Source organism: Chionomys nivalis, chromosome 9 (genome assembly GCF_950005125.1).
Source record: "Chionomys nivalis chromosome 9, mChiNiv1.1, whole genome shotgun sequence".
Lineage (NCBI taxonomy): Eukaryota > Metazoa > Chordata > Mammalia > Rodentia > Cricetidae > Chionomys > Chionomys nivalis.
In genome coordinates this window covers 60,852,079-60,878,024 of record NC_080094.1, presented here as the reverse complement: position 1 = coordinate 60,878,024, position 25,946 = coordinate 60,852,079, and the positions used below count along the sequence as shown (strand labels likewise).

At 42.8% G+C, this 25,946-nt stretch overlaps 1 protein-coding gene across 1 annotated transcript; it reads right to left on the bottom strand.

Moving 5' to 3' along the window:
• Positions 1 to 757: 757 nt before the first annotated feature.
• Grem1 (gremlin 1, DAN family BMP antagonist) lies at positions 758 to 12,521 on the bottom strand. The gene is made up of 2 exons (XM_057781980.1): positions 12,332 to 12,521; positions 758 to 4,511 (listed from the first exon to the last, which is right to left on the bottom strand). Exon 2 carries the CDS (start codon positions 4,508 to 4,510, stop codon positions 3,956 to 3,958), a length of 555 nt encoding a protein of 184 aa, XP_057637963.1. The 5' UTR covers position 4,511; positions 12,332 to 12,521; the 3' UTR covers positions 758 to 3,955.
• Between the last annotated feature and the right edge of the window lie 13,425 nt (positions 12,522 to 25,946).

Genomic DNA, 25,946 nt, shown 5'->3' with positions numbered 1-25,946 from the left:
AACTTTCCTTGTATTCCTATGGATTGATATCTACTACATTTTAAACATTTCCAAAAAAAACAAGTTCGCCTTCCCCAAGTCAGTCCATGGTACTGCTGATCACTTTCCTCGTTACAACTCTTTTCTCTAATAAATCCAAACCTTTCTCCTCATCTTTCTTCCTTAGCCCTCTGTAACAAGGCTATTATCAAATCTGTGTGTCAAGCCCTCTGCTTTCTGCAGGCCTCTGTCAAAACTGTACCATCTAGCTGAGCTTGGGGAGACTGCTGTGATTCAGTCTCAAGCCAGCTGCCTTTGTTTTTAACTGCCTGGGTCTGAGGCGTAACTATGGAAATCAAAGAGGGTCAGAAAAATCTGGGCAGGGGCTGGAGAGATGGCCCAGCAGTTAAGAACACCGGCTCCTCTTTAGGAGGACCAGAGTTCAATTCCCAGCAACCACATGGTGGTTCACAACCATCTGTAACGGGATCTGATGCCCTCTTCTGGCATGCAGGCATACTTGCTGAGAAAGCACTCAAATAAAATAAATAAATCTTTCGAAAAAGGAAGAAAGAAAGGACAGACGGAAGAACGATCTGGGTGTATTGGATAGATTCCTCTTAAAACAAGAGAGCTCATTGTACTTTCCTCCTTCTTCCTTTCTGGGTCAAGTGAATCCCTGACCCCTTTTTTGTCCACCTCCCTGCCCCTAGCCCCTACTGAGAGACAACCACCACATTAAAATTCAAACACACATACACAAAAAGAAGAGGTTTAATTTATTGATTGTTTTTTTTTGCAACAGTTAGATGGTATGTTATTAGGGTGAAAATAAAATTCTAATTACAGATTCATAAAACTGTAAGCCAAATTAGCTTTTCTGAGACCATTAAATCCCACCTCACCCTCATCCATAGCAAGGTAGTTCGATCATAGCCTATATAATAATCCTTTATTGTTTAAAAATGATTAAAGCAGATTAAATACACAATATAGATGGTGTTAAATATCTTGAGGAATGACAAATCAATAGAATTTCTTTCAGCTCGGATTTCTCGTTTAGAAATGTTCTGTTCATATGTATTTGTGGACTAGCCATTATTGTCTGTGATTTGGTTGTATACGTACATTATAAGTATCTCAAAATAACACTTAGGTCTTCCCTAAAATGTTTCAGAAGTGTCAACCTTCAAGCAACAACCAATTTTAAAGAATGTAAGTTCATCCTTGACTCGGTAACATCTCTTCATATGTGACAACATCGCATTTCCCTCTGACCTGACAAAAGTCCCTAACAACGTACAATGGCCAGTTTCTTCTTTGCCCAACTCAGAGGTCGTCATATAAAATAGAGAAAGAAAGCATGTTTGAAATCACAGTAACCAAAGGACTTGAATTCATAATTACATTAAATAACCATAACTTTTTGTTTATTCACATTCCACACGGTGGAAATTATCCTTCCCTCCAGATTTTTCGCTTATACCTTTGAGCTGTGAAGAGGAGAGTTGCGAAGAAGCACTCAGACTTACAAGGTGTGTGGTTTCTCTTTCAGTACCAAGCACAAAGAGAACACCATAAAATTCATATTTGGTATCTGACATTATCTTAATAGGTAAGATCGATATCACAACTATCTTACCATAAAACAGTTTTACTACAGTGTTGGAGAAAATACACATCATCATGTCACTGATGAGTCCAAACTCAGCCACAGACAGAGCATCTCTGATAAGTGATGAAGGACATGAATTTGTGAGGGTCTTGGTCTAGGCATGGTGAGGAAGGCAGGCATTTCCCTCTTTGGTCAATGATGTGCTTTAAGGCTACTTATGCAGCTGATTGTTCCCGTGAAGTTCACTTTGAGGCAATCTTCTTCATGTGAACCAAATCCAGCTTACATGAGAGACTATCATCTAAGCTCCTGGAAGGTGACTGTGGCTGCCAACCTAACTTACTTTATAACAATAATGCTTGCTTGTGGCAGAATTAAGACTCTGTGCTTTTTAGCACTGAGTGTCACCTTTCTTCTCTGGTGTGCTTCTAAATGTTCAGTTTCTTCCTCTTTTAGTTTTCTTCACTTCCCTCAAACCTTCGCCTTCGCATTTGTGGGCTCAAATTGCATCCATCCTGTGACCCGTGGGTGGTGAATGTGGATGACACAAAGATTCAGGGAAGGAGCATACAGTACCAATGAAGCACACACACTCGGCTTGCACAAGCTCATCTACTATGGAATCATCAGCAGCGACTTTTCAACTTTCAAAATGAGACCCAGTGTTTTGGGGATTCAAGGAGGTTTTTGTCTTACAGCATGGTTTCCATGTAGATGTCACATGGGAGAGAGCTAGACCAAAATAGTTTCCTTACATCCAATGGTTCTTTGACTGTGGCAGCTTTGATGGACAGTGAATGACACATTCCAAATGACACATAACTTAACTAGGGACTCTGAGAGGGAAAGACAAAAAGGGGCATTTTTAGCTAGAATCTCAGTCTTAAGGAGTGTTGCTTAGCCAGGCCAAAATGTATCAAGGCTACCTTTCATTTTGGCCCTTACATAAGTGCTAAGTAGGCATTTGGAGAGCCTAGAAGTATTTGACATCCATAGGAGGCATAATGATTACAATGCTGAATTGACCCACTGGGAATAGATAGCCTGTTAATATACCTAGCGCTCTGCTGTCCTAATGGAACTTTCTCATAGACCTTCTAGGAGCAGTCTCAGCCCTTAGCTCTCCTCCAGACACTACCTAGCCGGCCACAATAGCTTTGATTCTGCCCCCTTTCTGGTCCTTTCCTAAAAAGAGTCAAAACAGAAAAGCCGCCATTCATGTCTAACTCAGAAGGAGCAGGTAGCTCTCTCATCTTAGACTACTCCTTATTGGCAGAGGTGCTCAGCAAAGGCAGGATTCTTAGCACAGTGTTGTGTATCTCAGAAGCATTTTGCAGGAATAACAGAAAAGCAATGTTAATCCAGCAAAGCTAAGCTAAGGAGGTTTTTTTTGTCTTTTCCTATCCCAGTGTGCAAGACTCTCACTTGTCCCCCTGAGAGGCAAAGTAAAAAGGGAGGCCATGTTTCTTTCTGTTTCGCTCGCTTGATTCTTAAAACAGGAGTGGTCAATATTTCACTTTTAATTTTGGGTTACAGATAGTGTCAGGAGATTACAGAGACAGACACAGAAAATTGGGTTTTGTGTGTGCGTGTGCGTGTGTGTGTGTGTGTGTGTGTGTGTGTGTGTGTGTGCGCGCGTGCGCGATTATATTTCACCTCCGTGCATCTCGGTTCTTTTAAATATCAGGAAAAGCCTTTCACGAAGTAAGGCTCACACTGTTTTTGGAGAACAGCTTTCAAACTCTGGAATTTCAGTGTCCCAGACTGGCGCTCAGCCTCAACGCTCCTGTGTCAATACTCCATCTCGTTTGTCCTCCATCACCGGCTCCTCACATTCTGGAGGTTCATCACAGGTTAGAAAACATTTACACCCACGATCAAATGCATTAATTTAGGGACATGGGCTAAGGCTGAGATATCAGGGAGAGCAAAGAAAGGGATAGGTTGTGGGAGAAAAGAGCAAACACTGAACGGTTCCAAGTCTAATGCAGCCCTCGGAGTTACCTCTTCGTTAGTATTCCTTCTCAAGTGAAGTCCTGGTGCCCAGGAAGGCGCATGAAACACAAAGGCAAAGCCAACTAGAGCCCTGCCCCTGTGAGTTTGGATCCGGTGGTGTGGGCGTTTCCCACCGTCTGAAGCAGAGTAACAGGAAGTGCCTTCTAGCAGAGGTTGTTTCCGCTGGTGTTTGGAAACACACACAACACCCATGCACACTCATGCGCATACACTATGCATAAGCAGCCTCCAGTCGGGAAGCAACTGCTGGTTCTTCTGACCTCTAGGTTTAAGCCAAGTAGGAATCGGGTGGTTTAGGTGTGGCTCTCGGCATGGCTATGACAGGCTGGATGCGCCTGCTTTGGCTTAATCCAAATCGATGGATATGCAGCGACACTGCTTCACGCGTGTGACCCGTTTCTTCTTGGTGGGTGGCTGTAGCTCAGGACAGTTGAGCGTGACCATCATGGTGGTGAATTTCTTGGGTTTGCAGAAGGAGCAAGACTGAAAGGAGCCTTCCTCCTTCCTGATGTGTCTGGGGATGTAGAAGGAATTGCACTGGCCATAGCAGAAGCGGTTGATGATAGTGCGGCTGTTGCAGCCCTCCTCGTGGATGGTCTGCTTCAGGGGCTGAGTTTTGCACCAATCTCGCTTCAGGTACTTGCGCTCTGTCACATGCAGGGCCTCTTGGCTGGACTCCAGCACCTCCTCTCCTGGCATGGCGGTACCCCGCCCTTGGCCCCGCCCCCGGGTCCTGGAGCCTGGTTGTGGTGGGGACTGGGTCTGCTCGGAGTCATTGTGCTGAGCCTTGTCTGGAGGAGGGATGGCTCCTTGGGACCCTTTCTTTTTCCCTTCTGCTGCCGGTAGCAAGGTCCCCAAGAGGAGAAGCAAAGCTCCCACAGTATAAGCGGTGCGGTTCATTCTAGAAGAGGGATGCAAAGAAGAGAGGACACAGACAACAAGAAAGGTATTTAATAAAAATTACTAATTGCACCTAACATCTTATATCGTACTCAATACACACTTAAGTTGCACTGACTTCTTACATTATCATTAGCTATTAGATTCTATTATTCCCGTTCCTCTCTCGCCCATCAAACTGAATAATTCAATATAGTCACACAGTGAATTAGCCAAGCTTTAAGTTCAGCCAGGGCCCGTCTCTTCATTGCACTAACTCCCGAGTGGTTCCTCACACAATTGTGTGTGATCTTTTTAATGTTCACTTAACTGTATTTATTCTTGAATTTGACAACATGAGACTTTTCACTATTCTGGCATTGGAAAGAGACCAAGAACCTGTGGCAGACAGTCTAAGAGGAAAGAGGAAGGCCATTGGACAGGAGGTAAGAGGACAGAGATGCTTCGTGTCGTTCTTTGTGCCATGACTTACCTCTCTCTCTCTCTCTCTCTCTCTCTCTCTCTCTCTCTGTGCGTGTGTGCGTGTGTGTGTGTGTGCTTATGTTGTGTGTATGCATTTATGTCATGTGTGCCCGGGTGAACGGCAGAAGAGGGCTTCAGAGTCACTGAAGCTGGCGCCATAGACAGTTGTAATCTACCCAGTGTGGGTGCTAGCAACTGAACTCAGGTCATCTGGAAGAACAGAAAGTGTTCTAAACTGCTGAACCATCTCTGCATCCTCCACTTTTCTACCTTTTAAAGTGGTGGAATATGTCACTCACCTATGGGTCTTTATGTATGCATAGAAATGTTTTCTCTGAGTAATTGACCAGGTAGGCCTTTAATTTCTTTGATTTTAATATTTAAGTTGCTGTGCAAAAATGAGTTTCAATATGAATTTTCATACATATCTGTCATGGTGCAGGGTTTATTTCTATCTCCCCCACTGCTTTCCTGTGTCCTTCCTTCCCCCAAATAGCCCTTCTTTTGTTTTCATGTCACATGTATATTTTTTAAAGATTTATTTATTTATTATGTATACAACATTATGCCTCCAGGTATGCCCACATGCCAGAGGAGGGCACCAGGTCTTATTGCAGATGGTTGTGAGCCTCCACGTGGATGCTGGGAATTGAACTAAGGTCCTCTGGAAGAGCAGCCAGTGCTCTTAACCACTGAGCCATCTCTGCAGCCCTTCACGTGTACATTTTGTGTGTAGATAATTACATTTAAAATATATAAAAGTGTATGAAGGAATAAAGGTAGAAAATGGGCACAATAGAATAAGTGGATGAATATGTTCATAAGTATCAAAGGCACTGAGGACAGTGAATTGTGAGCAAGTCTGGACCTCCATATGATTCATATATGGCAAACATATATAATATTTATTAGAGAAATAATTGAAGCAAAACTGGGGGGGGGCAGGAAGAAGTCCAGATGGAGAGACAGGAACATGAATGGAATGAAGAAAGCAAATCAGAAAAAAAGGGGACTCTTTCAGAGGCAGGGTTCTTTAGAAAAGACAGGGCAGACAGGAGGAGAAGGGAAAGAGAGGCAGCAGACAGCCTGCCTGGCCTGGCTGCAGTCATCTGGGGAACTGTTAATATGTCCACACTGGTTCAGTTTCTCTGTCTTTCCACACAGCTCGAGGCCTGTAACACTTGTTGGCATGGGGCACACTAAGAGTGATTAAAACATAGAAGGATTTTCTTTTCAGTGAGAACAGTTTCAAATTCATAGCCTCTCTTCTGGGCATGGCAGTGCCCTAAGGCTTCCTCTGCCCCATGCCTACGGTTTGTTCCACAAGACCACAGCTGTGAAGCATCCATTTTCTCCCGGCTGAATACCGGTATTGCATGTAATGACCACTAAGTGCTTATTAATATAACCTCGTGTAATGTAACCTCAGTCTCTGTAAAGAAACTGGACAAGCTGGTATCATTATCTAGACTAATCATCGTTAAGACACAAAAGCAGGGCAAGACGTACCTTCTTTAAGGGACAACTTCTGGCAAGTGAGGGCCATTCAACCCTAAGGCTAATGTCAAACTAAGATAATTGAATGTTGCATTAAAAATATTCTTAAATGCATCATTTTTCCACATTAACTTAATACTTTGGAGCGGCTTCAAGTTTGGAGCTGATAATGTGACATTTAACTCCTGTTCCAACTGTAGCTTCCCTGGCTTTTGTCAGCCTATGTTACAACATCCCTGTTCTTTAAACAGAGCCATGTTGACCACCACAACAAAAAAAAAATTAATTGCTTTGTTTTGTCTTATAAAACATCACTTATGAAAATAGTCCAGTTATAAAATAGTACAGATTTTTCTCCAGAGGCCCGGGGAATTTGATCCATGACTACTCTGTCTTCAAGAGACTATAATGCAAATCTGAGACATTGTCACAAGTTTCTGACGTCTCTCAGTTGAGGGTCAGAATCCAAACTAAAAGGCTAAGAGCTAAAATAAAACATATTCATTGCTAATTTTAGGAGAATATTACATAGATGGCCCTAGACCTAGGCTGGTAATCTTCCTCCACATTAACAATAATAATAATAATAATAATAATATAACCGCCAACCCAATTCACTTCTTCCAGGCCCAGAGTCTCAGTGTCCACAGCCACAGAAGCCAACATGAAGATGACTATGGATGTATTTTGAATGCACGTATTTTGAATTTATGTCATGGGGCCATACTGTTCTACAAACATCCATTCACAAAGCTGCAATTTATTTTTCCCGACTAACTCAGGACTCAGGCTTATAGACTGAATTGTTCTTTCCTGGCATATTTGCACCAGTTATTGAACAGATACCTATTCTGAGAGCTGATGGGGGCCAAGGCACCATCTGACCCTCTATGTCTAATACCGAGGAGGAGCTTATTAATATTTGTTAAGTGGTTGATTATTATACCACATAAATTTGATAAAATTTCTGTTCTTTGCATTTAAAAATACTGTGACTGGTGTCTAGGTGTGAGCTAACTGCAGGGGCTTTGGTTCCTGACATCAGGACAGATCTAGACAGCTTCGTATAATACTTGTCTTTTTTCTTCTAGAAAAACCCCAAGTGATCTCAAGTCTTTATTTGGTCCTGTGCAAGATACTATGAATTTTGTTTTAACCTAACAATAAAGCAATATATTCACAATTACTTGACTATAGCTTGGGGTTTAATTTGGGAAAACTTTCTGTTCCTATGCCATTAAAGGAAAAAAGAAAAGAAAAAAATTCAAACTAAGATTTACTAGGTGTAAAAAGTATTTTTTCCATTTTAAAATGCTTTTTTCTTTTAAATATTTAATGTTTATTGTTAGGCTTTCAAGTTCTTAAACTTTACAGTAGTTCAGAAGAAAAGTTTTAAAACAAAAACAAACAAACAAAAATCCTCCAAAAACATCAGGGAACAGAAGCCACAGCGGTGCACTGACTCAAGTAGATTGTCCAGTATGCTCCTGGTGGTCGTCCTGGTGGTCCACTTGAGAAAGGGCATGGGAAGGAGCAACACAGGCACGGCTGAAGCCAGGCTCTGCCAGACAGCATCCCCTCATTTAAGTCGCCTACCAACTAGCCTTGATGACTCAATCAGGGAATTAGGTGTTTTTCCTCTTGAAGTTGCAACCGTGTTTCCACCAAATGCACAGTGCCTTATACCTACTATGGGTGTACAAGAAATGAAGACAGGATTTCTTGAAGGACCATTCTTTCCACCTCAACCCCTAGCAGTGCACTGAATCACTCAAAATCAACCCAATTTCTCCTCCCAATTTAGGTCCCCATGTCTTGCCACCCATGTCCAATTATTAACTCCATAGTGATTTCCATTCTTAAAATTATTTGTTCACGTTATTGCACTGGACAGCATCCCATGAACTCAGAGTAAACCATGACACCCAGCGAGCGTTGGTTCTCCTTTACAGATGGTGTGAGTCTTCATTCCAAACTCCACCTTATCATCACCCTTCATGCATTTCTGCTGTTAAGTGAGCTTTCTCTGAAACCCTTCTCTGCCAGCAAACTTCACTTCACCTTCATCTCCTTTTCCTTTTGCCATGGCCTTCCTCCAATCACTTATCTCAAAGGACAGTCCCTCAAAACAGGTCTTCACTGCCTCCCACTTGTTCCCAGTTCCCTAGGTGTTCAAGAATAAACACCTACAAGCAAGATATGCCATAGTAACCACCTCTGCTCTGGCAATCTATCCAAAATTTCACAAAAGCACTAAGAATAGTCTTCGGATTCTGGACATTTGGAAATCCAAATAATATGGATGACTTGTTTCCAATGTTCTTGGTGTATTTAGGAAATCTATGGCCAGTTCCTTTCAGCACATTTCTCATTGAGTCTCTCACATTAACCAAGCAACCTGCTCAGTGAGTTAAATGCAGTTTCTGGTAGGAATTACAGTGAACTTCAGATATCTGTACCTGAACTAGTCCATGGTTGCTGCTGACCAATCCTTAGAAAGACCGGCAACAAGAATGACATCAGCTCACTCTCCCCGCATAGAACACATTGGAATTGACTGCAAAGGCTTTATGGGCTAGCTGGATTGTAGCAAAATTCCTTTCTTTTTCCCTTGGGCCTTAATCTTTAGGAAGAGTGAAAGTTAGCTTTAGTTAGATCTTTAATTTAAATTTTAGAATCAGCCTTTAGAAATTAACTGGAGAATTCCTTAGTAAGAATAAAGGCTGATTTATTTCTCAGACAAGTTACATCAAGGAGATAAGAAAAATTAATGATTAGCACACATCATAAATTTTATTTCCTGCATGTTGCAATCTCTTAACTATAACCCGCCTATTCGGGTTAAGTCAGGCTGGAACCTAACACAACACAGAATGGGAAGGAGACACCTGGTGGTTAAATATCTTCAGTAGTTCCCTGAAAAATGTATGTTTTAGTGAAGTTAATGATTGTATACAATATTTGTATCAACAGGAAGTGAATTAAAAAATATAAATATCAAATAGCACTATTGAATGATGGTGCATTTTGTAACAGAAGCTATGTAAGTAGAAAGTGAGATTTGAGCTTAAATTCAAAATCACCCTCTGGTCTCTCCTGCCCAACACAGCCACTAATAAAAAGGTACCTCTTATTTTTGAGCCCTTACTATGCCAAGCATTATGCTAAATACTGTCCATGTAATGTCACAATAAAATATGAGGTATATAATAATGTCTTCCTGTTATTAACCAGGAATCCATCCAAGGTCACATAGTTTATAAAGTGGATAGGCAGGATGTGAGCCCAGTTCTGTCTAACACCAAACATGTCCTTAGTCACTTAGCCAATGACATCCAGCACAGTACATTTAACAAGGAACATGTGGATTTGCTTTCTAATGCAATAAATTTTGAAGAATATTGTAAATCTAATAATTATCTATTTTGTATCTTCACGTTTGCATGCGAAGGAAAAGACTTCTCTTGTCACAGGAATTCCTGTTGTACTTTGCATTTCTAAGAACATATGTTAAAACTAAAGGAAATTCTTTGCAGATGTAAGACATGGGCTGGTAGCCCTTGCCTGGTCAATGCCTTCAGTGAAATCTGCAGTCACTGCTCCTAACTGCCTCCCTTCTCTTCCCTTTACATAAAAGGCTAGAGTTTCCCTGTGCATCTCTGGCTTTGTATTTTGGAACATACTCCAGAGCTGTGCTGCCACCAAGCACTTCTTGGGGGGAGAAGTCTAGGGTGTGGGGTTTCTTTGTATTCTATCACTTTGGATACTGTACAATTAAGACTGAGGTCACCAAGAGCTTCAGTTTAGAAGGGCAGGAGGTGGACATTGAGAGATGTGAGGACTTAATGTGTTTCTGTTCTCTGTATAAGCACTGGCATGAAAGCCACATTAGCCAACCTGGATTTCCTACAGATTGTAGGTTACCAAAACATTTCACTCAAAGTGAACTTTAAAGAAAATGGGAAAGCTGTGAAATTACAAAGTTTACAAAAGACTCTAATTCCTACAGTGACCTAGGGGTTAAACACACACACACACACACACAACTCTTAAATAATTAGTAACATCTAACAAATCCAACTGTACAGCGTATCCGATGGAAATAATAGAAGCACCTATATCTGTACACTTGGTTGGGGTGGTATTGAGGGAGGATCTTGTTTTCTTAAGATCTTTTTCCCTCTTTGCTTTGAAAAGCCCATACTCCCAAGTCCCCTGTGCTGTCTGCCTTGTCCCAAAAAGAAAGGGGGGGGGAGAGAGGGCAGCCATGGGGTGAAAGAAGACTCCTCACCCTGAGATGGGGTTATCTTAACCTCTTCTACGCTATTTATTTAACTTGTAAGAGCAGTCAGAAGGAAACCACCACTCTGGAGTCGCAGGGACAGCTTAAAGCCCTGGTGACCCATTGAACACAATAGATTGTTTTAATCAGTTCGTATCCTGGCACCATCTCAAGGGAACATAAACAGACGTGCGCACCGCTTGGGTTTGCTCTTTCCACCAAGAGATCCAATTACCTACTGACGGTCGTCATTCTGCCTTCCAACAGTTAGGAGGAGATTTTAACCCCTCACTTCTAAGCTATATTTCTCCTTCAAAGAGTAGGAATTAGGATTCTGCTGAGAAAGAGAAGAGGGCTGTTGAGCTAGACCAGCAAGCCAGTCTAGGCTCTCAGAAGGTATTCCCAGCAAAGGGTGATCACTTCACGTACTCGCCAGCCTCGCTAGTGGATTGTCGCTTGAGCCGGGCATAGGAAAATACTAAACTGAAGCGTGCCAGGGGGCAAACAGCCAGTCCAGAGCTGTAGCGAGTTTATTCTTTCCTAACTAGAATTCTGCAAATAACTAAAACCAGGGAGATGACAGCCACATCGACGTCCTCTTCGCCCTAGCCTTCCACTCTATCTAGAGAGGGCTCACTGAAATGGTTTAGGAGCCGGCAAGGAGCAGATGTGATGTGGATATTAGAGCGGGGTTGCTAGCGAGGTGCAGCGAGGCGAGACGAGTGCCTGTCGGGTACCGATCAGCCGGCATCCGCGGAAGTGGGAACCAGCCGGTGGTGGCTGCCCGGCGCCTGCACGTCTGCAGAAGACGGATGAGAGCATGGAACCCAAGAGGCTCAGAACAGACAGCCACCCGCAGGCCTGAGCACCGCTAGCACAAGTGTGTGGCGCGTGCCGCAGGAGCACCGCAGGCAGCAATGCGCTCTAGCTACGAGGAGATACCGGATCCCCGACTCTTCGAGCTTGCTAAGCGTGGCGGATTCTGCCTTACCTAACTCTCCATCACATCTGCCATACCCATATGCCACCAGTTATCAAGTCCGTAGCAGTTACCACTCAGCACCCTGGGACCGCCGCCCCTACAGACACCCCAGACCTAGCCCGGCGCTCCATCCTCGACACTATCTCTGGTTGCAACTTGTAGCAAGGTCGGTTTCTGCTCACACATACCCGCCTCCCGAGCTCCGACCCGGACAACGCTATGCGTTACTCTGGCTGGCAACTCCCGTGGACTCTGTGCTTCAAGCACCCAGAAGGGGTTTGCTGGACAAATAGAAACGGGATGCACTCTCTTGACATCTCCCTCCTCTCCGTACTTTTCTTCGCAGACCCAACTCAGCGAAGTCACCATGCATCTACCTCCGCTACAGAGAGCACCAGACTCGAATTCCTCAAGGCGCACCCCAGGGAACTCCAGGATTTTGGTGCACCAAGGGACTACGCCACAACTGAGAAGGACTTGGAATGGTACGGACCCTGGGGATCCCTTGACTAGACTGGGTACTAGAGCACGCGCAAGCAAGCAAGCGCGTACACACACACACACACACACACACACACACGAGTGCCGCCCCGCTCACCTGTCAGTGCTGTGGGTCTCCAGGTCCTTCTCTGTGGATTCGTGGCCCTGCGTGCGACCACGGTCTGAGCCACTTCTGCTCGGTGCGGGAGGAACTACGGAGAGTGATGCGGTGCGCTGGGTTTCCAGGTCCGCGAAGGGCGCACCGAGTGTCGGGCATCTCCGGATCTCCCGTTTAAATGCCGCCGGCTAAGCGCGGCGCTCGGGGCCGCCTCTCTCCATTGGTCAGGCACCGTCGCCACCGCGGGACCCGCTATCCGCCCCCTTTCCCGGTACTGCCCCCGCCCACTGCACCCCTCCTGCTTCCCTGCGGGGTCCCCTCTCCGCCCGCCTCGCCTCTTTGTCTACTCCCCCCGCCCGACTGGGTGGGAGAGGTCACCCCAGGGAACCGCGCCTGGAATGCACAGCAAATCACATTTTCCGCTCCCGTTGGAGAGGGGAGCGCGGGAGGAAATCCCCCCACCCCGCCTCCCAGCCCCTCATCCCCTTTCCAGCCCCAGGTCTGGGCTTCTCCTCTAGCCTGCCGAGCTTCGTCTGCGTGGAGCCCCACTCCGAGGAGCCAGAGCTGCGCTAGGCAGAGCAACAACCAATGGATCCTGACAAACTAGGTGGTTCCTCACCACTGGGGGAAACGGCACTGCTGGGTCTCTGGTCAAGCAAAGGAGGAGTCTCAACGGCTCTGCCTGAGGCCCCCAACTCAGAGGGCACTGACCCTTGCGTTGGTGTTAACCCGGACCGGCTAGCCAGCAGTCAGAAGGAGCCTGTAGCCAACAGGACACCCCTCTGCTCCTTGCCCTCCACCCGCTTCTTCAGCTCAGATGTCCGTCTGCTTCAGTTGAGTGTATGGCAGGGAGAATAAAACTAAAAGGACCCTCGGCGGTCAGTTAACGTTTCCATTTGTAAAAGACCTCAATGAGGGAAAGAGCAATCGCTAGGCAAGAAGGGTTTTTCTGTAGTACATCCGAGATGAGCAAATCAGGGGGAATTTTTTTTCTTTTTTTAACATTTTTTTTTTAGGGGAAAATAATTTTAGGCAAGGAAATGACTGCCAATAGTTTCAAACAAAACCCTACTTAAGGGAAAACCTGCTAGCACATACTGGAGTCATAACCAGCAACCTGATGGATAGAGAAACACATAGAAATGATACAAATATTTTCCCACTGGTGAGTGAACAGTCATCTCTTCTCTTAGCCTGAAAACCGGCTCTGCAAAAAGCCATCGGGTTTGCGTGTTGAAGTTGCAGTCCGTGCAAAAATCAACCCATCTGCCAGGTCTGAAGGCACCAGTCAGGTCAAGTGAAGACTTTGCAAAAGAAATGTCAAGAAGGAAATTTGAAGATGCTTGTGACGCTTATAGCAAAAAGAACCAAAACGATTGTGAAACTTTTGACAAGGAAAATAAAACCAAGTCATAAGCCATCAGGCATACATACATACATATATATGTCCATGTATGTATAATTTTACATCCTTTTTACCAAGTGTTAGGGGAGGGGGCAAGAAACACCCTGAACACTTCTTCAAAGAGAGTTGGGTTTTGTGTTTGTTTGTTTGCTTTTTAATCAATAAAGCAAGAAGGAAGCCTCTGTCACTACCTCAAGAATTAGGGGGTACTGAAAGCTCTTTGTACAAATGGCAGGTGCTATGCATAATGTCCATAGCGTATTTTACCCCAGCTCATAAATTGTCCCATAGTTCATAGTTGTCTACAGAATAGGAACATTTGGATGGGCTTCAAGATCTATCCTGGTCAAGTGGGCTTAAGGAGAGCTATGAGTCAGAAACCCACAATGTTCTTATTCAATGAATGCAGAGTCCCCTGGAGCCCACGAAAAGGGTGCATGGAGCTAGTGTGAGAACAGTTTTCCCCAGGGAAAAGGGAAGTTTATTTTACAAACTCATTAACTCCCTCTCATCTAAAAATCAAAGGTTTAATTACCCCCCCCCCAAACTCACTATTCCAAATAAAAATGCAAAGAGATGAAATTACCCTCTCTTTTTTTTTTTTTTGAGCCCTGATAAGGCTTCGTCCACACCCACTTCATCTCCCAGTCGTCACATCATTTTCCTCATCATCCTCATCTATCTCTCCCTGTCACCTAAGTATTTTCTAGACTGTAAACTTCATGAGAGCAGGGCCTTTGCTATTTTTGGCTACTGTGATTGCACGACGCAAAATGTGATGTCTAACACATAGCTGGGATTTGATAAATTCTTGTGGGCTGAGAAAGTTAGGCATATTTCCAGTAAGTAGGACTGTTGACTGGGCCAAGTGCGGAGACAATGACCACTGCAACGGCAACAGCAGGGGGCCTAGCCTCTTCAGTTTAGAGGCCAGGGTGTCAGCAAATATTTATTTAGAGATGCAAGTGTTTTACTTTGGGTCCGCAACAACCAAGCAACCAGTTGTCAGCCGTTATCAAGCCTGGATGAAAGTAACAGAGGAGAGATTCTTTAGGATCCTTTAAGCCTAACTACACAGTTAAAACCTGCTTTTAATAAAGGAAAAATAAATAGGATTACTCAGTGCCACCAAGGTTAAAGGTATTTTGAAGAGAGGAAGTTTAGAAAGGGTCTCAGAATGTAGCCTGGGCTAGTCTTGAACTTGCAGCAAGCCTTCTCCTACTTACATTCCAAGTGCTGGGATTACAGGTCTGAGTCACTATGCCCAGGTCCAAGTGAAACTCTCAAATCTGAGGTGCCCAAGCAAGAATAACTAAATGGTGGCTTCTATTTCATGAAGCTACTTTCAAACTAACCTGAGGTGATGTGAGAGGGGTGTGTCCTGATTGGCTACTGGTTGGTGGAGTCCTCTTCTCTAGGTTACCTGTTCGTTCATAGAATGTCTACCCATTTGTTCATAGAATGTCTAACCCAAGGTGCTGACAAGAGCTATTCTCTGAATTTGAGAAGAACCCAAAGGCATTTGTAGGAAGTGTTTGCTTAGAGCCGTGTGTGTGTGTGTGTGTGTGTGTGTGTGCTATAGCTAGTTTTTATTAGATGCTTCCAAGGTGCCAAATGCTAGGTTTTAGATTCATGTTCTAATTTAATTTGTGTAACTGTCATGTTGAGTTCTGCTTTATTTGTTCTTTATAAGAAGACCTGGAAAAGCCAGGCAGTGGAGGCGCACGCCTTTAATCCCAGCACTTGGGAGGCAGAGGCAGGTGGATCTCTGTGAGTTCGAGACCAGCCTGGTCTACAAGAGCTAGTTCCAGGACAGGCTCCAAAACCACAGAGAAACCCTGTCTCGAAAAACAAAAACAAAAACAAAAACAAAAAAAAAAACAAACAAACAAAAAAAAAGACCTGGAAACATGTATCCATATAGGTTTATTATTAAGGACACGGAGATATACAAGGCACAGCTATATTCCCTCTTAGTTTCTGTACTATATACTGTGAGTTGAATTGTATAGCATTAGAACTGGTATTTAAAGACCATGACTTCTGCAGAAAAATTACTGCTAGTGAATATGATAAAGATGGTCATATTTGTGTGTGAAAATGTCCCAGTCATTGATTGAGCATGGCACTTCTTCCTATTTTTAAAAAAACTTACTTATTTTTTATCATTTGATGGTTTCATACATACATGTGTGAGACTTTCAGCATTCCCCCCCCCCCCTTTTTTTACCCTGGCACTCAGGAGGCTGAGGCAGAAAGATTGTCAAAAGTTTAGGGTTTGCATAGGCTAATGAGTTCCATGTCAAGCTGGGTCGCAGAGTGGAACCCTGTCTCAAAACAAAAGTCACAAATGAGCTATTGTTTTATATACAATTAAATATATAGATAGACATATTATATACAGTTAATATACAAAATAGAAAGCTTTTTAAAAAGGAACTCTTCAATGCAAGGTGATTTAAATAATTCAACAGCCAATATTTTCAGGAAACTGGGTCATGTAAAAAATGAACATATATTTGAGTAATAAGAGTTTGCTTATATAGGATTTTACTTATGGAGAGTTCTGAACGCATAGTCATTGAAAATGCAGATGTGCTCTGTGTTCTTGGGGTTTTCCCTAAAGACCCAAGCCTTCCTTACCTCCTTTATGGCTACTGTGATTACTGGAGTCTATTTTTTTAAAAACTTACTTATTTTTTATCATCTGATGGTTTCATACATACGTGTGTGAGATTTTCAGCATTTGCCCCCCTTATTACCATGTTTCATTCCCCTACCCTCCATCCCTGAAAACTTTATTCTTCAGAAAAGAGTCCCCTCTTACTTCCATGTCTCATGTGTAGGTAACCCACTGAGTTTAAATGTGGTTGCCTAGCTGCGCGTGGGTAGATTGTAAACTGGAGTTACATCACTGAAACACGTGACACCTTTCCCTTGGGACTCCCTTAGGCTAAAGATGACTGGAAGAAGGGGAGGTCTCACAAGCCCCTAGTCCATCTATGTGAAATATTGGCAGGCTCTATCTTGTGCAGGTCATAGGCAAGTAACCATAGAAACACTGAGTTTGTGATTGCATTAAATGTCTTACATCTAGACGATATTGTTTTGAAGCAGTCCTCTCCAATCCTTAGCTCTTACAATCTTTCCACTTACCTCTTCTACAATGTTCCCTGAGCCTTGGTGCATGGGAGTGATATAGATTTTCTATTTAGAATAAAAAACTATACAGTTATTTGTTTTGGGCACTTGGCCAGTTATGAGTCACTGTGTTAACTGTGGTCCACTGAGAAAAGTTTGTCTGCTGAGGGCTGAGAGCTAAACCATCTCTACATAGAGAGATAAATATTGAGAAGGCAGTGTAATACCATGTCTACTTAGCAAAATGATAGTAGTAGGTTTTCATCTGTGGTCCATGACCTCCCCAACCACCGGTTCTTGGATAGGATTACAGTACCAGCCATGAGTTCTTTCTTGTGGAGCCGGGCTGAAATCCAATCAGAAAGTAGTTGGTTGCCCCCGTAACTCTCATGCCGTTGTTGCAGCAGTGGGCACACGTAGCTAGGCTGATGATTATTGTGCTTTGAAGAGTTAACATCTAGGTAAGCTGTTGACAGCCTTTCCCCCCAGTAGTCAGCATAGCACCTTCTGGGTCTGTGTAAGTTAGCCAGCATAGAAGAAGCTACCATATCGGGACAACCCTGACTTCTTCACGTCCTTTGACCAAATATGCAATGTCCTTATTAAAAGGGCTTTGCCGGCAAGTACGGGTGGGTAGCCAAGAGCATTAGCTCTTGTTTTAAGACCTCCAGGACCTTCGTGACCAGCAGCTCACAGTGAAATAGCCCACATTTGGCACTTGGATTTTTATTAATCTACAGGTTTTGGGAGGTGAGTTATCTTCCTATCTAGGTCACCTCTTTCCTTTTTCCAGACAGGGTTTCATTGTGTAGCCTTGGCTCTCCTGGAACTAGCTCTGTAGACCAGGCTGGCCTCAAACTCACAGAGATCTCCCTGCCTCTGCCTCCTAAGTGCTGGGATTAAAGGTGCGCATTGCCACCTCCCAGAAAAACCACCTTTAAAAATAATATTTTATTTATTCTTTAAATTCTTTCTCTTCCTCCTCCTCCTTCTCCTCCTTTCTTCCTATCTGAGACAGGGTCTTACTAAGTAACCTATGTGCAGACCTGGTTAGCCTCAAACTCAGAGAAATCTGCCTGTCTCTTCTTTGCCTGTGCTGAGATTAATGGTGTGCACCATGACAATAGGCTTTTTTACATTTATACAATGTATTCTGATCCTATCCATCCATTGTTATCTCTTTCCAACTCATCTTAATACCCCCACCCTATCTATCTCCCTCCAAACTCCATGCCCTCCATCTTTTTATATATGTATTTTTAAAACGCACGTGTGTGTATGTGTATGTGTGTGTGCATGTGTTCCATATAGGTATATGGCTGCCCACAGAGGACAGAAGGGAGCATTAGATCACCTTGGAGCTGAAGTTACAGATGATTGATTCTAAGATATGGGTACTAGTATCCAAACTGAGGTCCTCAGAGTGGCGAACACACTTGACCTCTGAGCCACCTCCTTCTTGAGCTCCTTTTATTCTGTTGTTGAAAAGCTTCTAAAACAGTATATTTCCCTAGCGTTGGTTAACCCTCCCTTTACTCGCCTATTATTCTCCACACTTAGGCCTTTCCCTCCCTTCTCCTTTCTCCCTTCATACCACCAGTGGTAGTTTGAATGTAATTACCCCCATAAGCTCATTGAGAGTGGCACCGTTAGGAGGTGTGGCTTTGTCGGAGTGGGTGTGGCCTTGTTGGAGGAAGAATGCTCAAGCCATTGCCCAGTGTCTCAGTTCACTTTCTGTTGCCTTCAGATCAAGATGTAACATTCTCAGCTCCTTCTCCAGCACCACATCTGCCTGTGTACTACCATGCTTCCCAACGTGATGATAATGGACCAAGCTTCTGAATTGTAAGCCACCCCAATTCCTTGTAAGTGTTGCTATGGTCATGGTGTCTCTTCACAGCAATAGAAACCCCGAGACACGACCTATGTTTTACTATCCATTCTCCCTTGGGCCCTTTCTCGTCCACCTCCTAGTGACTGTTTTCTAGTATCCTGGCTTCTACAGTTATTCCAAATAAAATACAGAAATCTGAGTGTTTGAAGCTAGGACCCACACATGAAAGAACACGTAGCATTTTTCTCTCTAGGTCTGGGTTAGCACAAGTCTGTGTTTTAAATTAAAAGATTATTAATAAATTCAGGGTTTGGTTGTTTGCTCAAAAGAGAGACTATGGGAATAGAGGTGAAAGCAAATCCCAGGTTTTATTTCCCTTTTACAGATAAACCTGAACTTAAATGCCACTTTGCATTTGGCAAACAAAGGTCAAAATTTAAATATTTTAAATTTTATTCATTCATTATTATTTCATGAGAGAGAATGATGAGAGAGAGAGAGAGAGAGAGAGTATGTGTGTGCGCGTGTGTGCATGTGTGCCGTGGTCAGAAGACAATCTTGTGGAGCTGATTCTCTCCTTCCATCTCTACATGAGTTCTAGCACTTGAACTCAAGTCACCAGGCTTGTGCAGCAAGCACCTTTACCCACTAAACCATCTTGCTGGCTCCAAATTTAAATCTTCTCCACTCCCTTGCTTTCTGGATTAAAAGGATGGATCCTTTTAGTGAGAGATATGATCTCTCATTCCTCTTTAAAAGAAAATCTAAAAAAATGTAAACTATAGTCTCCTTGTTGCTTATGTCAGAGCAATACGTGTGTGCTTTATATAAACTAACCCTTTGTCTATTAATGTTTGCAAAGAGCTTCACAGACAGAAAGCATTTGAGACACACTCTCTAGAGAAACATAGCATCTATTGAAAGAATCAGACAAGGAAGAAAGCAGTTGTCAGAGAAATTCCTTCATACTTACATCCAGAACAACAACAGCAATAAAAAACCCTCAGAGAGGAGCCTCCAGCCTGTTTGCCCTGATGTTGAAAGAACTCTGAAAGAGGGGAAGCATTTCCAACGTGGCAAGGTAATCTTGATTGCAATGTTTGTTTCTATACCCTGCGTTGCTTGTCACATGACAAGAGAGACAAAGTGGACAAGCTGTGAAGCAGGCAGCATGGCTGTGTGCTGTGTGTCCCCAGACACCGGCTTCAGATGATCTCCCACGTGTCTGCCAGGTGCAGGGAGATTTCTGGTGACTCTGATCTCCACATCTTCCTGAGCAGCAAGGGGATCACAGTATCTCAGGCACCAGTCCACGTTCCTTCGCTTCTTTCATATTAGAGGGAAGTCACCAGGCCACATGGTGCTCCGAGATTATCAAGTGTGATTCATCGTCATGAAGGCATGTTGTGATAGGGTGAAACTTGGCTGAAAACCAATCCTAATGATTCATCCAGCAGTTACATTGCCAGGCAGAGCAATCCACCATGTCTTTAGGCAGCGTGGGGTAGATTTCCTTTCAAGAAATCCTAATGGTTGCTTCTTCACACTCTAGAAAACCTTGGGACTCTAGCCTGAGCTGCTTGTTAGGCTTCTGAATTTCTTGGGAAGAAAGGAGAAGAAGGAAGAAAGGAATGAGGGAGGGAGGAGATAAATATAACTAGAGGAGTAGAGAGAAGAATGGAGAAAAGCTGAGAATTTAGTTACTTTTAAATAGCAATTTCCATTTATTTTAAAGACCGGTAGGTTCTGTAAGTGGTACCCAAGCTTTAGCTTTTCTAAAACAGTTATTGCCACATGAATTCCATGACACCAATCTAAGGAAGAAAAAAAAAAAGAAACCCTGTCACTATAATGGCAAATTTCAAAGCAAGAATTGTATTTCCGATGTGAGTATTAATTATCTAGATATAGCAAGGGATTTGAGGGGAAAGAGTCCCTTGCTTTTGCTCTGTTCATTGTTTGCCTGATTGTCTCAGTCTCTGTCTGCAAACCCAGCACTTGAGCAAACCAACCCTGAGTGCGCTGAGAAGTACCCCACCCCCAAACACACTTCTTCAAGTCCTTGGGTGTCTAGCACAGGCTGAGCTGAATCAGAACTACGGTGTTGCAAGTTTGATCAGCTGCATTCTGGCTTCTGTTTATTCCATCGCCAAGGGAACTATGTTGGTGTTCACCCAAACTGTTTGCCCATGGCATTTCACGTATTTGACTCAAAATGTCCCCAGTCCAGGTCACAATCACTTCACGTCTGGATGGCTGCCACGGTTTCTCTGCTGTCCTGTCCACTTCCACCATGTTGTCTCATTAACCCCTGAGCAAATGTTGAGAATCTGTGCCGAACTCTGCTCTGCCTCTGCCTAAAGCACTTCCTAGCTCTTACCAAGCTTTCCAATCACCCAGTTTGATAATTTGTCTACCTTTGATGCATTTCCTCCGTCTGTCCATGAAATCTGTGTGAGGACAAGGACCATTTTTCTTTTACTACCTCTATGGTCGCCAGCTTGGCACATGGAAGTCAGAAACATCTCGAATGGAGACATCAAAAGAGCAGAGTTGATTTCATTCTCCTTTGGGCGATGACCACACAATCACGGACCACACAGAAATCCCCTCTGTGCTTCCTCAGCCTGATCTGGTCTCTGCATTTTAGCTGAAGCTCCCTGGAGAGCTGAGCATTGTGGTTCTGGATCATAGTCCTCAAGCAGAGCTTCTATGTTATGTTTGTTGTGTAATCAAAAAGAATACCCTGTGCTCCTTGGTTCCCCCATGCACCAGGAACGACATGCAATGACAACATCCACTCACTGGGAACCTTAACCCATCCTTATAAAACCAATGGAAAGATCCCATCCCTCCAAGCTTTGGCATCTACTCTCTTTGCTAAGTGTTACTTAAGTCTGATCATTCAGGGGTACCATCATGTAGATTTGGACCAGTTTTTTCTCACAATGGAATATCCTATTTTTTTTTTTTTAACAAACAGACATAGAATAATCTGGGATGTCTGGCCCAGATAGAGCAGTGGGCTGAACTGATCTGGAACCTACAGAAGCTTGAGAAGGTTGTAACAAGACATTATCACCAACTATAAGTTCTAGAAGCTGCTTTAGAACTGAGCAACTATGCCTACACATAATGAAACATATAGGTGCCCAGAAGCGAAGCCAGGGCCCATGCAACCTAAGGGAACCCTAGGAAATAGAATCCTAGGACCAAAGTGGACAATTTAAGCTAATGCAGCTAGGGTGTCCTTGGTTCACATGATAACAAAATGAGACCTTTACTGGATGTTTCTGCACAGAGAACTAGGTTTCAAGTTCTGTCACCCTGGTAAATCTCTGTTTTATGAATGTGATACTGTTTCTTCTGACATTTATAAAAATCCATTCCATTTCTGGATGTTATAAAACTGTTAAATACAGATGGAAATATATAAACTTTATCTTTTATTAAAAAATTTTGGCATGACACATTTGTTATAGTTTTGTTATAGGTGATGTTTTTCTATCTAGACCACAGAGCTATCTTAGGATATATTAATAAACGAGACTCCTGGCAGCTTTAGTATTTAATATTCAAAAGATTCATAGTCTTTAAGTTAAATATGACATTACTTGTCAGAAAAAAAATATGATTTTCCTTTTGAACTTCTGACTATTCAAATATTTTAATAGCCTAGGGAAAAAATTAGGGTAATATTAAAAAACACAGGGAAGCCAATGTCAAAGGGTGGAGATCACTTGCAAAACAAAGTTGATTTTCCCAGATCCTGTCTGAGAAGTAAGGTTTGTGTGCGGTCACACTGGATGTTCATCTCACTAAAATTAGTGAGATAATTTACACAAGAAGTTAATAGTGCACTGTTATCTTGGGTTTCTGGGTAGACTTTATGGAAGTAGGAAATATTCCAGCTTTCTTATTACTCTTGGTGCAATGACAACAAAGGAAGAAAGCCATATGGATTAAAATAAAGAATTACTGACTATGACGCTAGGGATGATGCATATTTTTACCAGATTTTTAAAGTGCTCTTGTTTTGGAACAAGGTCAAGGCTAAGTTTCCTTGACAGTGACCGTAAGTGCAAATGCCTCTTCCACTCAGTGAGGCAGGACTGGGTACCTCACTGGGATTTATCTTAGAAGGGAATGTGATCAACAGTGCGCACCTTCTGAAAGCAACACACAGGAGGCCTGGAAGAGCCCTGGAGGAGCAGTTGAGCTGACAAGGGAGGTCTGGGACTCTGGGAGTGAGGTTAGGGGAAAGTCCAAGCATGTTTTCCAGATCTCTTTGAATTCTGTATGATTGTGTGTAGTCTTGCAATATGCGCACGAATCAGTAAAGTTCTCTGGGCTCCTATCTTTACTCATTCTCACACCATCTCTGTTTGCAACTGTAAGAGTGTTTCCCCAAATCAACTATCTCAGAGTCATGGTAGACCATAAAAAAAAAAAAAAAAAAAAAAAAAAAAAAAACTGGTTCTCAGAGCATGCACTAGACTACTGAATCAGAATTTCCTGGACTGAGGCCGAAGAATCTGTATTTTTACAAAGCTTTCCAAATGATTTTGACAAGCAGCCAGCTTTGAGAATAACTCAGGTAGTGGAAAGAATTCTATTTGCACCTGGGCTCAACCACCAGCTACTTAAACAGCTTTAGACAAGTCCACTTTTGGGTCATCAGGAGAATAGGGGACATGATGCCCACACATCAGAAGCTTTGGGACATTAAAAGGTCTTTCGTATGTGATCCCTCTCAATGTGACTTTAATTGGCGGACTTAGTTACTTCTCTGCTGATGATCTGGAAGCCAACTAGAAGCTACTTTCCTCTTTCTTTCTGTCCTAGAAAAGAGGTTCAGCTTCTTCTTCCGTGTTTAATTTCTTATGAAACTCGGCTTCTCCCTTCATCAGTCACCAAGTGCATGACATACGCAGATGAATCACGAGACCACTACGCCACGTGTTCTAAAGCCCTTCCAAGTTCATCGCTGAAAGGGACACTCAACAGTTAATACATATTGTTTTTCAATATCTCTTTCCAAATTGCTAGTACAATTTCCATTTCTGGAAAATTACATAGACATGTCTGGATCCAGCTCTTTTATCTTTACATTTTCAACTGCTCTGTTTTCCTTCTTTCTTCCCATCAAATTCTCATATTTTGACATTTTTAAGAGCAGCTCTTCCTTGATCTCTTCCTTCCTGTAATACAATGCGTTGAAAAGAGCCGTTCTCTTTGGTGCGCTTTCCCTCCGAACACAAAATACTCTGAAATTTAAATTATCTTCCTCCAATCGAGTTAACATCACAAGAGCCTTGTGGTTTCACCCATCATAAACACGAGTGTTTTAAGTGAGCCCTGCTTCTTTTCTCACAAGAAACACAGAAAAGTTGGTACAAAGTAGAAGGAAATTATAAAAAGGAAGACATGTTCAAAAATAGTGGTGATAAAATTATATTGTTTCAATGGGAAGAATGTTTAAATTCCTTCATATCTATAATCAGGGGGAAAAAACCACTTTGGACACTTGAAAAATCTGTTTCCTCTGGTGAGTGTTCACAGACTGTATCCCAAAGTAGCCCTGTCTATTAGGATATGGAGCTGGGAGACACCCTGCACCCAGAACATCTGATCTCACTTCATTTGGGAATGTTACAGCTTTTGGTTGTCTGCCCAGTGATGTGAGCATATTAACATAGGATTAGCTGCTGATGGTGTTTTCTATATTTCTACATATCCATTGCAGGAAGAGAAGAGAAACTATGTTCACATTTTCAATCCCCTCTTTTTTCCTTAAGAAAAATGCTGCAATGTGGTTGGAGTTGTGCATCTATTGAAGAGATCTTTGATGAATCAACAGTCAAGAAATATGTAAAAAGTGATTTGGAAAATTCTTCACAGTTATTGGTAGTGGGTACAATAGAATATTGGGGCATCTCTTTATTTCATTTCTGGTTCTTTCATCATTCCCTGTCGATTCCCAAGTTGATGTGCTTTTACAAGAAAAATAATTACTTCTTTCTCTGGGTATTATTGGCTAGTTGCTAAATAATTTGAGTTTTCTTGGACAACCATCTCAATATGACTGATCATCAATATAATGATGACTCTGCCAAACACTCAAAAATAGCATCATTCAATTTGAAATGTTCCTAACATTTGGGATATTAAATAAACTAACAGCCTTAGGGAAAAAAACCAACAAAAATAAGGTCAAGATGTATTAAAAGATGGCAAAGACATTTTTCATTGAAGTTGTTGTGCATCTGAGGCCGGAGGGAATAACACCTGTGTCAAAACTAATGGCATCGCTTAAGGTTGCCTTGTATCTGTGCTATACTTGTTGTCTGCAGAGTAGGCCTTCTTATTTTATCAGACAAAAAGACTGGAAAAATCATGTTCAAATTTCCACAATCACACCTTTCTCCTCTACGTTGTTAGAGTAAAGTGGATTAATAACTAAAGTGAGATCAATGCAACTGGGCCGTGTGTTGGCTCTTGACAGAACAAACATGATACCAATAGTTTGGCTACCTCTCCATAAAAAATATAAATGGTAGTCGGCAGTCTGGAATTTGTCTCCAGTAATTTCTAAGGCTATTGCTATAGTGCTTGATATATGTTAAGGTCTCACATATACCCTGCATGATGCCCATGTGGCTTTTGGGTAATCCCATGGTCAGAGGAGCACCAACTGATAGAAACCCATAGTGAAACCCACTTCAGAGGCTTCCTTCAGATCAGGTATCATGAAGAGCAGGATTATCAACCTGTTCACCATACACTCATGCACAGCATCCTTGAAATGCAGCAAATGGGGTTTTTAGATGGACCTCTGCACCCCTACCTTAGAACTTTTTTTATGGGACAGTAACATTGGGAAAAGGGGGCATATCTCTCTTGGGCCTTTCCAAGAAAAGCCTGAGAATCATCTGCATGTCTTAAAGTCAATTTGGGAAGCCATAGCACCCTTACTTCTTTTTGCAATGTGTGTATGTGTATGTATGTGTGTTCCTGTGTATGCAGGTGCTCATGTGAATTTATGAGTGTGCTGTAAATGCATGTGTTCAGGTAGGTGTATGTACACATGTGTGCAGGTGTGCATGAAGCTAAAGACTGCTGTCAGGTGCCTTCCACATCCCTTTCCACCATTGTTTTTAAGGCAGGGACTCTCAAGGGTCCTAGAGATAAACTGACTAGCCAGTGACCTCCAGGGATTCAAGTGGCACTGCTCC